General features: G+C 40.1%; 1 protein-coding gene across 3 annotated transcripts in view; it reads right to left on the bottom strand.

Moving 5' to 3' along the window:
* The window catches only part of TTC4 (tetratricopeptide repeat domain 4), a 39,610-nt gene that overhangs the window by 6,618 nt on the left and 17,031 nt on the right, over window positions 1-15,961 (bottom strand). For 2 of the 3 annotated variants that reach the window (XM_032603428.1, XM_032603417.1), the window contains exons 6-8: window positions 9,105-9,191; window positions 7,155-7,372; window positions 6,493-6,574 (exon numbers count right to left, since the gene is read on the bottom strand). The exons of the other annotated variant lie outside the window; for it this stretch is intronic. In XM_032603428.1, the coding sequence (XP_032459319.1) occupies window positions 6,493-6,574; window positions 7,155-7,372; window positions 9,105-9,191 (387 nt within the window). The remainder of the gene's footprint in view (window positions 1-6,492; window positions 6,575-7,154; window positions 7,373-9,104; window positions 9,192-15,961) is intronic. 3 annotated transcript variants of the gene reach the window in all.

The raw sequence follows: 15,961 nt of genomic DNA, 5'->3' as shown, positions 1-15,961 counted from the left end.
ATAACAGCCAGCACACTCTGATGAAAGACGTGGCCGGCATCCATACCAAAACCAGCCCTCACACCAAAAATATTGGACACACAGCCTACACAGGGACACTCCTACATAAAAACGCCCTTTTAAGACCACAACAGATAACTGTTTTCCTAAATTCATAGAAACAGTGAAAGTTAAGTAAAATGAAAAACCAGAGGAACCACTCCCAATTAAAAGAACAGGAGAAATCCCCTGAAAGAACAAATAATGAAACAGACCTCACCAGTCTATAAGACCCCAAGTTCAAAAAGGAAGTAATAAAAATGCTGAAGGAGGGGCTTCCCTGGTGGCGCAGTGGTTTGAGAGTCCGCCTGCCGATGCAGGGGACACGGGTTCGTGGCCCGGTCCGGGAAGATCCCACATGCCACGGGGCAGCTGGGCCCATGAGCCATGGCTGCTGAGCCTGCGGGTCCGGAGCCTGTGCTCCGCAACGGGAGAGGCCACAACAGTGAGAAGCCTGCATACCGCAAAAAAAAAAAATGCTAAAGGAATTAAGAAAGATTATCGATAGAAATGCAGATCACTGTAAAAAGGAACTAGAAACTATAAAGACGAACCAATCAAAATTAGACAATTCAATTGCCGAGATAAAAACCGATCTAGAAGTAATGGATAACAGACTAAATGACACAGAAGAACAAATAAGTGATCTGGAAGAGAGAATAATGGAAACTACCCAATCAGAACAGCAGATAGAAAGACAAACAAGAAAAAAAAAAATGAAAGCAACATATGAGATCTATGGGCTAATATAAAGCGTGCCAACCTACACATAATAGAAGTTCCAGAAGGAGGAGAGAGAGAAAAGAGGATCAAAAATGTATTTGGGGGCTTCCCTGGTGGCACAGTGGTTGAGAGAGTCTGCCTGCCGATGCAGGGGACGCGGGTTTGTGCCCCGGTCCGGGAGGATCCCACATGCCGCGGAGCGGCTGGGCCGTGAGCCATGGCTGCTGAGCCTGCGCGTCTGCAGCCTGTGCTCCACAATGGGAGAGGCCACAACAGTGAGAGGCCCGCGTACCGTAAAAAAAAAAAAAAAAAAAAAAAAAAAAAACAATAGAAAAGAGCAATAAAAGCAAGAGCTGGCTTTTGAAAAGATAAACAAAATCAGCATACTTCTAGCCAGGCTCAACAAGAAAAGAAAGGACCTAATTAAACAAAATGAGAAATGAAAGAGGAGAAATAACAACTGATACCACAGAACTAGAAAAAATCATAAGAGTTTACTATGAACAGTTATATGCCAACAAATCGGACAACCTAGATGAAATGAACAAGTTCCTAGAAACATACAGCCTGCCAAAACTGAGTCAAGAAGAAACATAATTTGAACAGACCAATCACTAGAAATGAAATAGAATGTTAATTAAAAAATCTCCCTGCAAACACAAGTCTAGGACCAGACAGCTTCATTAGCAAATTCTACCAAACAAACAAAGAACTTACACCTATCCTTCTCAAACTATTTCAAAAACTTGAAGAGGAGGGAAAACTCCCAAATTCATTCTATGAAGCCACCATCACCATGATACCAAAACCAGACAAAGACTGCAAGAAAATTACAGTCCAGTATCTTTGATGAATACAGATGCAAAAATCCTCTACAAAATATTAGCAAACCAAATCCAACAACATAAAAAGGATCATACACCATGATCAAGTTGGATTCATTCCAGGGCCACAAGGATGATTCAACGTATGCAAATCAATGTGATACAGCACACTAACAAAAGGAAGACAAAAACCATGTGATCATCTCAATAGACACCAGAAAAGCATTTAACAAAATTCAACATCCATTCATGATAATGTTCCCTCTATACCTACTCATCAAAGTAGGTACATATCTCAACATGATAAAAGCCATTTATGACAAACTCACAGCCAATGTAATACTCAATGGTGAAAAGCTGAAAGCCTTCCCACTAAATTTTGGAATAAGACAAGGATGCCCACTCTCACCACTTCTATTCAACATAGTATTGGAAGTCTTAGCCACAGCAATCAGATAAGAAAAAGAAAGAAAAGGTATCCAAATTGGAAGGGAAGAGGTAAAACTACTTGCAAATGACATGATACTCTATATAGAGAACCCTAAAGTCTCCACACAAAAACTATTAGAATTAATAAATGAATTCAGCAATGTAGCAGGATACAAGATTAATATACAAAAATCTGTTGCATTTCTTTACACTAACAATGAAATATAAGTTTAAAAAATCCCATTTAAAATCACATCAAAAAATAAAATAGAACACCTAGGAATAAACATAAGCAAGGAGGTGAAAGACCAATATGCTGAAAACTATAAAACACTGATAAAGGAAATTGAAGATTCAAAGAAATGGAAATATATTCCATGCTCTTGGATTGAAAGAATATTGTTAAAATGTCCATGCTACCAAAAGCAATCTACTCATTTAATGCAATCCCTATCAAAATACCCATGACTGGGACTTCCCTGGTGGCTCAGTGGTTAAGACTCTGCGCTCTCAATGCAGGGAACCCAGGTTCAAACCCTGGTCAGGGAACTAGATCCCACATGCTTAGTGCAACTAACAGTTCGCGTGCCACAACTAAGAAGCCCGCAAGCTGCAACTAAGGAGCCAGTGAGCCACAACTAAGGAGCCTGCCTGCTGCAACTAAGACCTGGTGCAACCAAATATATATATATATATATATATATACACGTATATACATATATATATATACACATATATATATATACGTGTATATATATATATATATATATATATGTGTGTGTGTGTATATATATATATATATATGTAAAGTGCTAAAAAAAGGACCCATGACATTTTTCACAGAACCAGAATAATCCTAAAATTTATATGGAATCACAAAAGACTAAGAATTACCAAAGCAATTCTGAGGAAAAAGAAGAAAGCTGGAGGAGTAACCCTTCCAGATTTCAGTCTATGCCACAGAGCCACAGTAATCAAAACAGCATGCTGGACTTCCCTGGTGGTGCAGTGGTTAAGAATCTGCCTGTTTGGGACTTCCCTGGTGGCACAGAGGTTAAGAATCCACCTGCCAATGCAAGGGACACAGGTTCGAGCCCTGGTCCAGGAAGATCCCACATGCCATGGAGCAACTAAGCCCATGTGCCACAACTACTGAAGCCTGCATGCCTAGAGCCTGATCTCTGCAAGAAGAGAAGCCACTGCAATGAGAAGCCCATGTACTGCAACAAAGAATAGCCTCGCTCGCCACAACTAGAGAAACCCCACGTGCAGCAACAAAGACCCAATGCAGCCAAAAATAAATAAATAAATAATTTTAAAAATTTAAAAAAAAAAGGGCTTCCCTGGTGGCGCAGTGGTTGAGAGTCCGCCTGCCGATGCAGGGGACACGGGTTCGTGTCCCGGTCCGGGAAGATCCCACATGCTCAGAGCGGCTCGGCCCGTGAGCCGTGGCCGCTGAGCCTGCGCCTCCGGAGCCTGTGCTCGGCAACGGGAGAGGCCGCAACGGTGAGAGGCCCGCATACCGCAAAAAAAAAAAAAAAAAAATTAAAAAAAAAAAAGAATCCGCCTGCCAATGCAGGGGACAAGGGTTCAAGCCCTGGTCCGGGAAGATCCCACATGCCGCAGAGCAACTAAGCCCGTGCACCACAACTACTGAGCCTGCGCTCTAGAGCCTGTGAGCCACACTACTGAGCCCGTGCCACAACTACTGAAGGCTGTGCACCTAGAGCCCGTGTTCCGCAACAAGAGAAGCCACTGCAATGAGAAGCCCACGCACTGCAAGGAAGAGTAGCCCCCGCTCAACACACCTAGAGAATGCCTGTGCGCAGCAATGAAGACCCAACACAGCCAAAAATAAAACAAAACAACACAAAAAACAGCATTGTGGGCTTCCCTGGTGGCGCAGTGGTTGAGAGTCTCCCTGCCAATGCAGGGGACACGGGTTCGTGCCCCGGTCCGGGAGGATCCCACATGCCGCGGAGCGGCTGGGCCCGTGAGCCATGGCCGCTGAGCCTGCACGTCCGGAGCCTGTGCTCCGCAATGGGAGAGGCCACAACAGTGAGAGGCCCGCGTACCGCAAAATAAATAAATAAATAAAAACAGCATTGTACTGGCACAAAAACAGACATAGAGCTTAATGGAACAGAACAGAGAGTCCAGAAATAAACCCACACACCTACAGTCAATTAATCTACAACAAAGGATGCAAGAATATACAATGGAGAAGACAGTTTCTTCAGCAAATAGTGTCGAGGAAAGCTACATGTAAACCAATGAAATTAGAACATTCCCTCACATCATATACAAAAATAAACCCAAAATGGTTTTCAGATCTAAATATAAAACATGACACCATAAAACTCCTAGAAGAGAACACAGGCAAAACATTATCTGACACAAATCGTAGCAATATTTTCTTGTCTCCCAAGGCCAAAATATAAAACCAAAAATAAACAAATGGGACCTAATCAAACTTAAAAGCTTTTTCACAGCAAAGGAAACCATCAACAAAATGAAAAGACAACCTATAGAATGGGAGAAAATATCTGCAAATGATACAACTGACAAGGGGTTAATATCCAAAATATACAAACAGCTCATACAACTCAGTATCAAACCCAATCAAAAACAGGCAGAAGACCCAAATAGACATTTCTCCAAAGAAGACATACAGATGGTCAACAGGGACATGAAAAGATGCTCAACATCGTTAAGTATTAAAGAAATGCAAATCAAAAACCACAATGAGGTATCACCACACCTCAGTCAGAATGCCCATCATTAAAAAGTCTACAAATAGGGCTTCCCTGGTGGTGCGGTGGTTGAGAGTCTGCCTGCCGATGCAGGGGACGCAGGTTCGTGCCCCGGTCCAGGAAGATCTCACATGCAGCGGAGCGGCTGGGCCCGTGATCCATGGCCGCTGATCCTGCGCGTCCGGAGCCTGTGCTCCGCAGCGGGAGATGCCACAACAGTGGGAGGCCCGTGTACCACCAAAAAAAAAAAAGTCTACAAATAATAAATGCTGGAAAGGGTGTGGAGAAAAGGGAACCCTTCTACACTGTTGGTGGGAATGTAAATTGGTGCAGCCACTATGGAAAACAGCATGGAGGTTCCTTAAAAAACTAAACATAGAGTTACCATATGGTCCAACAATCCCACTCCTGGGCGTATGTTCAGAGAAAACTCTAACTCGAAAAGATACATGCACACCAATGTTCACAGCAGCACTATTTATAATAGCCAAGACTGGAAACAACCCAAGTGCCCATTAACAGATGACTGGCTTAAGAAGATGTGGTATAGTTACACAATGGAGTATTACTCAGCCATTAAAAAGAATAAAATATTGCCTTTTGCAGTAACATGGATGGACCTAGAGAATACTATACTTAATGAAGTAAGTCAGACAAAGGCAAATAGTATATGATATCATTATGTGTATCTAAAATTAATACAAATAAATCTACATACAAAATAGAAAGAGACTCACAGACACAGAAAACAGTCTTATGGTTACCAAAGTGGGGGGTGGGGAGGATAAATTCGGAGTATGGGATTAACAGATACAAACTACTATACATAAAATAGATAAGCAACAAAGATTTACTGTACAGCACATGGAACTATATTCAATATCTTAAAATAACCTATAATGGAAAATAATCTGAAGAAATATAACTGAATCACTGCTGTACACCTGAAGCTAACACAATACTGTAAATCAACTATACTTCAATTAAAAGAGTTTTTTTTTTAATTAGTAGTGTGTGCCAAAAAAAAAACATTACTGGGGGAAAATTTGTGAAAACTGATGGAGTCTGAGGATTAGCTGGTAAGAGTGTGTTAAAGATAATTTCCTGATTTTGATGATTGACTGGAATCATGAAAGAAAATGTACTTTATGCAGGAAATAGACACTTAAGTATTCAGGAGTGATGGGGCATCAGTTGGCATCTTACTCTCAAATAGTTAGAAGATAAATTCTTTGTTCTGTAAAGTTGTGATTATTTTTTTTTAAGTTGCAACAACGGAATGTTATTCAGCCTTGAAAAAGAATAAGATCCTGACCCATGCTCAACATGATGAATCCTAAAGACATTACACCAAGTGAAATAAGCCAGATACAAAAGGATAAATACTGTCTGATTCCACTTATATGAGAGAGAAATTCAGAGACAGAAAGTAGCAGGGTAGATGCTATGGGCTGAGGGGAAGGGAAAATAGGGAGTTATTGATTAAGGGGCACGGAGTTTCAGTTTAAGATGATGAAAACGGAGACAGATGGTGGTGATGGTTGTACAACAATGTGAATGTACTTAGCGCTATTGAACTGTGCACTTAAAATGGTTAAAATGGTAAATTTTATGTTTTTTATATTTTACCACGATTTTTTTTAAAAAGGCAGTGAAACCTCACTGCACTCCCTGTTCCTCCCCACCCCAATTCCCATAGAGGAACAAAATAAAACTTCTCTTACCTCTAAATTATCAGGGCAGTATTTTTGCTCTAAATCCCAAGAGGGCGTTTCACCAAACATCACCATTAGATGATCAATAAATCTAAGGAGATATAACATGTATTTCTGGGTATCAATAACTCATAATATGTTTTCCTACATCCCATGCCCTGGACACCAATTCACAGAGATATCAAAAATGTATATAAATCATGAAATGCAGGCCTAATCCATTTTGACAGCAGTGCCCAAAATGTGTGTATCACTTGTCCTATTATGACATAGTAATTCTCTTTAAACTGACTCAGGATTAACAACATTCTTATATTCAGCCACATTCTAAGCATCAACCCTATGAAATCACATGTTAAAATCGCCAGACATACGTTTTCTAATAAATATACCCTTCAGTTCTATGCAGGTACTACCTCCAATGATTTCATCTCTCACGAGACAAGTACCAGCGCTTGACAAACACTGTACACAGTGCAGTCTGTCACTGCAAAGCTACTTAGTAAAAGGAGAAATCAGCTATGGAATAGAGAGGTTATACCAACCAGACTGTGTAAAACCCTCTAAAACTATTCTCTTTCCTCCACAACTAAAAATCCACCTGTCCATCCTGCGGAGACAGCAGGGAAGAGCGTGCAAGCATAGCAAAGGGCTCCTGGGGAAGGAAGTACCTGGAGTCCTCGTGAAAAGCAGAGATGAAGTCTGACTGGGCATACTCTGGGTACAGAAAGAGCACAGGCCAGCTCAGTCTTCCCCCATCATCTACACTCAGCCTGGCTCCGTAGAGGTTCTCAGAAGTGAGCCCGTTCAGGATGAGCTCACCGAGACCTTCTGAGGCTGAATCTTCATCCTCTCCAGCAGCTTCAGACACTAGCCTGATGTTCCTAGCCTGGGTTAAAAAAAGAAAACACACACCTTATGTGTGGAAGGATGCAAACTCATTTCACTAAAACAAGGAAACCATAACACTGCGAGCTCCCTGAGAGCCAGCTCTACACATGATTCGTCTTTATTATTCCTGAGACTTGTTTAACTCACCTTTACTGGGCATCTACCACATGCTAGCCTCTGTCTAGCACGCTAGACATGAGCTAGACATGGTAATAAGTACAACATAAGGTAAGAAGTAAAACTGTGGAACTGCAGACCATGAATAATTAATTCAGCCTGGGGTCTGGAGGGGACTGGGGGATGCTAGGCCTTGAACAATGACTTTGAAAAGCAGAAAAGTCGGGGGGCAGGGGAGTGGGAAGGGCATTCTACCCCAAGTAACAGCCAAGGAACAGCATGTGCAAAGGTACAGAAAAGATGCAGAGAGGCATGTACGAACATGGCAAACGTTTCCATTTAGCTAGGACATGGGATAATAAAAATAATGCACACATTGACTTAATCTTGATTGTCTCATAGAAACAAGGATAAATCAAAGGTCTGAATAGTAGAGTCACCTCCTATGTACGTTGTGTGGAGTCTCCTAAGGCTAGCACACAAGAGGAAAATGATATGTAATCAAAATTACCTTGATGGTATCTCCTAAATCAGGGGTTGGCAAACTTTCCCTTAAAGGGGCGGATAAGAAATATTTTAGGTTTTGCGGGCCAAATGGTCTCTGTTGATATTACTCAACCCTGCCACTGTAGTGTGAAAACAGCCATTGGTAAGACATACACAAACAGGCAGGGCTGTAAGCCACTGGCTGCAGCTTGCTGACCTCTGCTTTAAACCACTAAAATGTAGTATATACGGCTTTGTTTATATTACTCTTGAGATTAATTCTTAAGTACACTGAAGTCTGAGATGCACAGTTAGAGGAGAGAACCAAAATAGGTCTGTATGCAAATGTCTGGGCATTGCAATATTCTACATTTTAGAAAATGACCAAATCCCTCTGGAGTATTCCCTTCTGTTTAATCTGTTAATGTGTTAACAGATTCTTTGTTGTGCGGAGGAACTAGTGGAGTGCATCTTAGAACTGTGATGTTCTCAAAGTCAACAAGTAATTTAAATAGGCACATAATTTAACTCGGCAAAGAATGAAACCAAGAACCTAACCAAGAACCTACCCTGCAATCTCATAGCCAGTATTACCTCCCCTGAGCAGCCAAGGCTCAAAGTGACTTGTGAAAGCAAGATTTGGATCAGACGACATTCATTTAAAATGCAGTAAAGAGAGGGAAGGGGAGATAGAATTTTGTGTTGTTGTTATAGTTAGAAGAGCTACATCCTAAAAATTCACTTTCTCAGGATGCAGTATAACACGGGCTGAGAGCAAGGACCTGGCTCTGATACATATCAGCTGTGTGAGGTTTCTTCCTATCCCTGAGACTATGTGCTCATCTAGCAAAAACAGGAGCAAGAAGACCTACCCCAGAAGGCTACTGTGAAGATTAGAAAATGCTTAACCAAAAGCTACTAAATTCAGTATATGTTACCTGAAACCAATACATGCATGCAAGTGAGAGAGCTGACTGAACTCAGGTCTGACTTGTCACACTGCTTCACCAAAAGCAGAAAGAAAATGTACAATTAATTCAGGTAAAGCATTCCCAGACACGTTCCCAACAGGCTTCAGGATTAGTGGATTTCACAAGACCAGAAGGGCCTAGAGTTTGAGAACTCACCATGATGGCCTGGAGTAAAGCCTCATTCTGATTCTGCTCCTTCTTTTCTTTCAACTTTGCTTTCCTTATATCCCTCTGTTCAGTTCGCTGAAAATGAAATTCAGATACATCAGCTCTAGAGAACTTGCCTCCACTTGTTACCCCAGCCTGATCCTAAATAGCTATCTCTGGTCTCTATTCAACTCAGGCTCCTGTATATCAAGGGATACCAGTGGCTGGATTCAGTTCAATAAACATTTAAGGAGCACATATCTGGATGCCAGGACCAGTGGCAGCAAAAATGTTAAAATCTACCCAAGGATCTCATAGTCCAGAGGGGGACAGACATGTAAAAAGGTCTACGTGTTAGCCTGGTGGTATGAACTGAGTGCTATGATACACAGAGAAGGGAGTGACTGATTCTGCCCCATCGAGGAGGTGGGTTTAGACAGAAACCAGATGAAAGAGAGAGGGCATTCTTGGTAGAGGGACTGACATCAGGGCCAATGGGGCATTTAAACTTCTCTGTTATGGCTGGGGTTTAGGAAAACACAATGGAAAAACCCAGGCCAACAACTTATCAGAGGCTCTGCCTTTTGCACAATTACAGTCCATGAGAGAAAAATACCACCAGTCTACTTCATCTGGCAGAAATATAATTTAGATTTCCTTTTCCTGCTAATCTACCCAAAGCCAGGTGATCGTACTCCTACCTACCCTCAGGATTGTGATTAGTAGGGGCCAACTTTTTCTGTAAACGGCAGTAAATATTTTAGGCTTTGCAGACCATGTATGGTCTCTGTCGAACATTATCTAGCGTTGTTTGTTGCTTTGTTTGTTGTTCATAACCCTCTAAAAGTATGAAAAACATTCTTGGTTCATAGAATGTACAAAAACAGAACAAAGGCTGGATTTGGCCTGTGGGTCAGTTTGCTGAGCCCTGCTCTAAAATATAGCACCAACCATCCCTTATCCTCCCCACAAGGGCTAACACAGATCTTTTTCTTATGAACAAAGTCTACCCTTCCAGGAGACAACGGCTGATAATTCTTGGCCATCCTTCTCCAATCCAGTCTGCCAAGAGCTACAAAAATCCTTTCTGCTGTTAGGAAGTTTGATTGTACTACCAAGAGTAATCAAACCCATGGATACCACTACAACTATGTCCAATTCTGCCTTCACAGTTGAGCTACACTGGACCACAGTGTCTGGTCCACATTAGAGAATGATTAAGATGGATGATTAAGGATGACTTGTATTCTGTCCCATGTTGTTTTTCCTCTTGACTTACAAATGCAAGTGCGAGGATGTGGTTTCCCTGCTGTCTCACCTGAAGTTTGGGGTCTTGCAGCCCGCATAAAGCCCACATAACCCCTAGGTCAGAGGAGTCCTGAACTATGAAGTTTGCTGCCCCTTTATATACGTAAAAAAAGTCAACTCTGTTGAGAATTTAAGTGTATAGTTAGATGAGTTTTGACAAATGTATACCCTGAGTACCCAACACTCCAATCAAGATAGAGAACATTCTAGAAAGTTCCCTCATACCTCTTTGCAGTCCATCACCCTCCCATCCCATCACTGATAGGTCTGTTTCTTTTCATTACCAAGTCATATTCCATTGTTTGAATATACCACACTTTGCTTATCTATTCTCCTGTTGATGGACACAAGGGCTGTTTCTGGATTATTATGAATAAAATTGGCCACCAACATTCTTATACAAGTCTTGTTATGAACATGTTTTCATTTCTCTTAGCTAAATACCTAGGAGTAAAATTGCTGAGTCATAGGATAGGAATATAAAACTGACAAACTGATTTCCAAAGTGGTTTATATCCCACTGACAATTTATGAGAGTTCCAGCTCCCTCACATCTCTGCCAATATTGGGTATTGTCAGTCTTGTGAACTGGGATCCCACTGATGTTTAAGTTGCATTCTCCCCCCACATGACTAATGATACTATGTATATTTTTATGTGCTACTGTAAATCTTTTGAGAAGTGTCTGTTTCTTTGCAAAATTAAAAAATTTTTTCATATTGAATAGATTTCTTTATGTATTCTGGATACAAATCCTTTGTTAGATATACAGTTGACCCTTGAACAACACCAGGGTTAATCCATGTATAACTCATAGTCGGCCCTCTGTATCCTCTATTTCTCCACATCCTCAGGTTCAACCAACCATGAACCACCCACATAGTTCTGTGGTATTTACTATTGAAAAATATCCGCATATAAGTGGACGTGTGCAACTCAAACCCCTGTGGTTCAAGGATCTCCCATTCCATGGCTTGCCTTTTAATCTTCTTATTGATGTCTTTTATAGAATAGAAAATTTTCAGTTTTGACCAAGTCCAATTTATCAATAATTTTTTATTTCATGGTTAGTATATATTTAAAAAAATTTTTTTAATTGAGGTGAAATTCACATGACATAAAATTAACCATTTTGAAGTATAGAATCCAGTGGCATTTAGTACATTCACTTTATTGTGCAACCATCACCTCTATCTAGTTCCAAGACTTTTCAACACCCTAAAAAGAAATCTCAAGCCCATTAAGCAGTCACTCAACATTTCCCCCTTCCCCCGAACCCTGGCAACCACTAATGTGCTTTCTCTATCTACAGATTTATGTATTTTGGATGTTTCATATACATGGAATCATACAATATGTGTTCTTTTGTATCTGCCTTCTTTCCCTCAGCATGGTATTTTTGAGGTTCGTCTACACTGTAGCATGTATTGGTACTTCATTCCTTTTTACAGTACTTTATTCCTTTTTTTCTACCATCTCTCTACCATGATGGACATTTAGATTGTTTCCATGTTTTGGCCATTATGAATATTGTTGCTATGTTCATTCACGTACAAGTATTTGTTTGAATATTTGGTTTCAATCCTTTTGGGTATATACCTAGGAGTGGAAGTGCTGGGTCATATGGTAATTTTATGGTTAATTTTTTTAGGAACTGTCAAACTGTTTTCCATAGTGGCTGTACCATTTTACATACCCACCAGCAACTTATGAGGGTTTCAATTTCTCCACATCTTCATCATTTGTTATCTTCCTTTAAAAACAAATTAGGGCCATCCTAGTGGGTATGAAATAGTATCTCACTGTGGTTTTGACTTACATTTCCTTAATGACTAATGATGTTGAGCATCTTTCATGTGTTTGTCGGCCATTTTTGTATTATATTTAGTGACATCTAGTCAGATCCTTTGCCCACTTAAATAATTGGGTTGTCTTTTTAATTATTGACATGTTAAGAGTCCGTCTCTTACAGATATATGATACAAATATTATCTCCCATTCTGTGGGTTGTCTTTTCACTTTCTCAATGGTGTCTTTTGAAGAACAAAAGTTTTTAACCTTTGATGAAGTCCAATTTACCTATTTTTCCTTTTGTTGCTTACGCGTTTTGTGTCATATCTAAAACAACTGCCTAACCCAAGGTCATGAAGATTTACGCTGATGTTTTCCTCTGAGAGTTTTACAGTTTTAGTTCTTTGAACCATTTCGAGGTAATGTGTGTGTGTGTGTGTGTGTGTGTGTGTGTGTGTGAGGTAGGGTCCAAGTTCATCCTTTTGCACGTGGATATCCATTTGTCCCAGAATCATTTGTTGAAAAGACTATTCCTTCCCCATTAAATGGTCTAGGTACCCTTGTCACAAATCATCTATATATAAATGTGAATTTCTGAGCTCTCAATTCTATTATATTGACCTATATGTCTATCTTTACACCAGTACCACAATGTCTTTATTACTATAGCTTTATAGTAAGATTTGAAATTGGGAATTTTGAGTTCTCTAACTTTATTTTTGTTTTTCAGGATTGTTTTGGCTATTCTGGGTCCCTTGAATTTCCACGTGAATATTACAATCAGCTTGTCAATATTCTTCAAATAAACTAAATGAAATTTTGAGGAAGATTACATTGAATTTGTACACCAATTTAGGGAGTACTGTCATCTTAACAATATTAAGATCTGATCCATGAGGGACTTCCCTGGTGGTCCAGTGGTTAAGAATCCACCTTCCAATGCAGGGGATGTGGGTTTGATCCCTGGTCAGAGAACTAAGTTCCCACATGCTGTGGGGCAACTAAGCCCGCGTGCTGCAACTACTGAGCACAAGGGCCACCACTAGAGACCCCACACGCCACAACTAGAGAGAAGCCCACATGCCACAAGGAGCCCATGCACCGCAGCAGAGGATCCCGCATGCTGCAGTGACGATCCCAACAAAGATCCTGCATGCTGCAACTAAGACCTAACGCAGCCAAAAATAAAATAATAAATGTGTTTTTAAAAAGATCTGATCCAAGAATATGGGATGTCTTCCCATTTATTTAGGTTTAATTTCTTTCAACAATGTTTTGTATTTTCAAAGTATAAATTTTATGCTACTTTTGTTAAATTTATTCCTGAATATTTTATTCTTTTTGATGCTATTGTAAATGGAATTTTCTTAATTCCACATTTGGAATGTTCATTAAAAGTGTATAGAATACAGCTGATGGGTGTATTCTGACATATCCTACCAGCTTGGTGAACTAATTTACTAGTTCCAATAGTTTAGTGGATTCTTTAGGATTTTCTATATATAAGCTCATATCATTTACAAATAGAGTTTTACTTCTTCCTCTCCATCATTTCTGAAGGATAAGTTTGCTGGATATAGAATTCTTGGTTGACAGTCTTTTTCTTTCAGCACTTTTCATGTCATCCCACTGCCCTTTGGCTAACATGGTTTCTGATGAGCAATCAGCTATTAATTTTATTGAGGATCTCTTATATATGAAGAGTCACTTCTCTCTTGATGCTTTTAAGATTCTCTTGTCTTTGACTTTTAACAGTTTGATTATGATGTGTCTGGATACAGATTTCTTTAAGTATATCCTACTTGGTGTTTGTTAAGCTTCTTGGGAGAGTAGCTTACTATTTTCCATCAATCTGGGAAGTTTTCAGCTGTTACTTCTTCAAATATTCTTTTGCCCCTTTCTCTCTCTATCCTGGGACTCTCATTATGCCTAGGATATGCTTGATGGCATCCCATAAGTCTCTCATCATCTTTCTTTGTTCTTTTTTCTTTCTATTCCTCAGACTGAGTAATCACAATTGACCTATCTTCAAAGTTCTATTCTTGAACCCCTTAGTGAATTTCTCATTTCAGTTGTTAATTTTTCTTTAATGATATTCCCTATTTGGTGAGTGTTGCCATGTATTTTTTAAAGTTCTTTAAACATTGTTTCCTTTCATTTTGTGGACAAAGAATGTCAACTGCCATTTCAGTAAACAAAAGATGTTGTAGTCATAAAGCCATCAGCCACTGTAGCCACCCCTGAGAGCACACCCTGAGGGAATTCAGGATGGAAAAAAGAGAATACTGGCCCTAGATATTTATGGTGCATAGCAAAGGAATAATTTCAATGAGCCCAGACTTTTACATCTTCCCATACATAGAAAAGTGCTAAATTCTTTAACTTGAAATGTGTGTTTCTTTAATTAGCAGTAATCTTTTCATGTTCCACTACATGTGGAACAGTCCCTCAGAGCTATATGAGAGTCTGTATCCCAGGCTTAAGTCCTCAGTAACTCTGCTGAATAAAACATAATTCTCAACTTCTACATTGTGCTTTTTTCTTTTCAGTTGACAGTTTTGGTGACCACAAAGGGACTCAGGGCAGACTTCTCTGCTTCACCTGATCTCTACAAGGAGCTGCAGTCTTGGTACCAGCAGAGGCCTCTTGTGCCCATCTGCCTCAGAGTCCAAACAAATTTGGGTGAGTCTCTCTTGGTTCTCAGATCTCCCAATTATTGGCTGTGAGTTTTATTCGGTTGTATATAACCAGTATCTGGCTCCCCAGCTGAAAGATACTGGGGGAGCCCAGTTGAAAGATAACAGGAAAAAGTACATCTTGGTTCGAAGACACTGCAAGTTGCTCAGTCAAGAGATACTGAGTGATCTGGACTGTGTGATTGGGTGAGAGGCTGGCCTAATATCTTTTCTAAATGAGGGGCATCAGAAAGCCAGCCTCCAACTTACACCCCAGCCAGGTTTTTGTACATACAAAACTTGTACTTACTTAATTGGTAATTAAAGGAAATCTCACCCTGAAAATGGCCAAGATGAGGTTCTTTTATTGTGTTTGCAGTTAAGTTAGAGAAAGACAGCTTGATAAAACATCTTTGCAGAATTCTGACCTTAAAGAAACAAAAGCCCTTCTAGAGGGAACTTGCATTTCTCTCCCTGTGCCTTTGAGATGAAAACGTTCTACCTGATCTTCTTCAATGTGGTGTGTGTGTGTGTGTGTGTGCGTGTGTGTGTGTGTTTTAATAGCCTGTTCTCTGACATCTGGAAGGTACACATATGGTGTACATTTCACAACCAATCGAACAGACTGGGATTCTGAGCAGTCTTTTGTCTGACTGTGCCAATTCTCAGGGGCTTTTGTCATCTGAACCTTATTTGCGTCAGCCTGTACAACAAAGGCCTTTACTTTCTTATGCTTTTTTGGGAGTACACTTTCTAGATCTTGTATAGGCAGCATCCTTCGCACTCTCCTGTGGGGACGCCTCTTGCATCTTATTGGCTTGAGTCACTATTAGGATATATCTAGTTAATGGCCAGACAATGGATCTTTTAAATTGGAGAAAATTCTAAATTGGTATATTTTTTAGAGAGCTCTCATTATAAACAGCTATTTTATTGGTACCTATGATAAAGCCAAATTAGAAGGTGGAAAATATATATATGTAAAATGGTTAACCTAAGAACTCCTTAGTTTGTTTATTTAATTTATTTAATTTTGGCCACATGGCTTGCAGGATCTTACTTCGCACCCGCGCCCTAGGCAGTGAAAGCGTG

Source organism: Phocoena sinus, chromosome 1, assembly GCF_008692025.1.
Source record: "Phocoena sinus isolate mPhoSin1 chromosome 1, mPhoSin1.pri, whole genome shotgun sequence".
Lineage (NCBI taxonomy): Eukaryota > Metazoa > Chordata > Mammalia > Artiodactyla > Phocoenidae > Phocoena > Phocoena sinus.
Note: the sequence above shows the minus strand (reverse complement) of the source record. Positions and strands in the feature narration are given on the sequence as shown.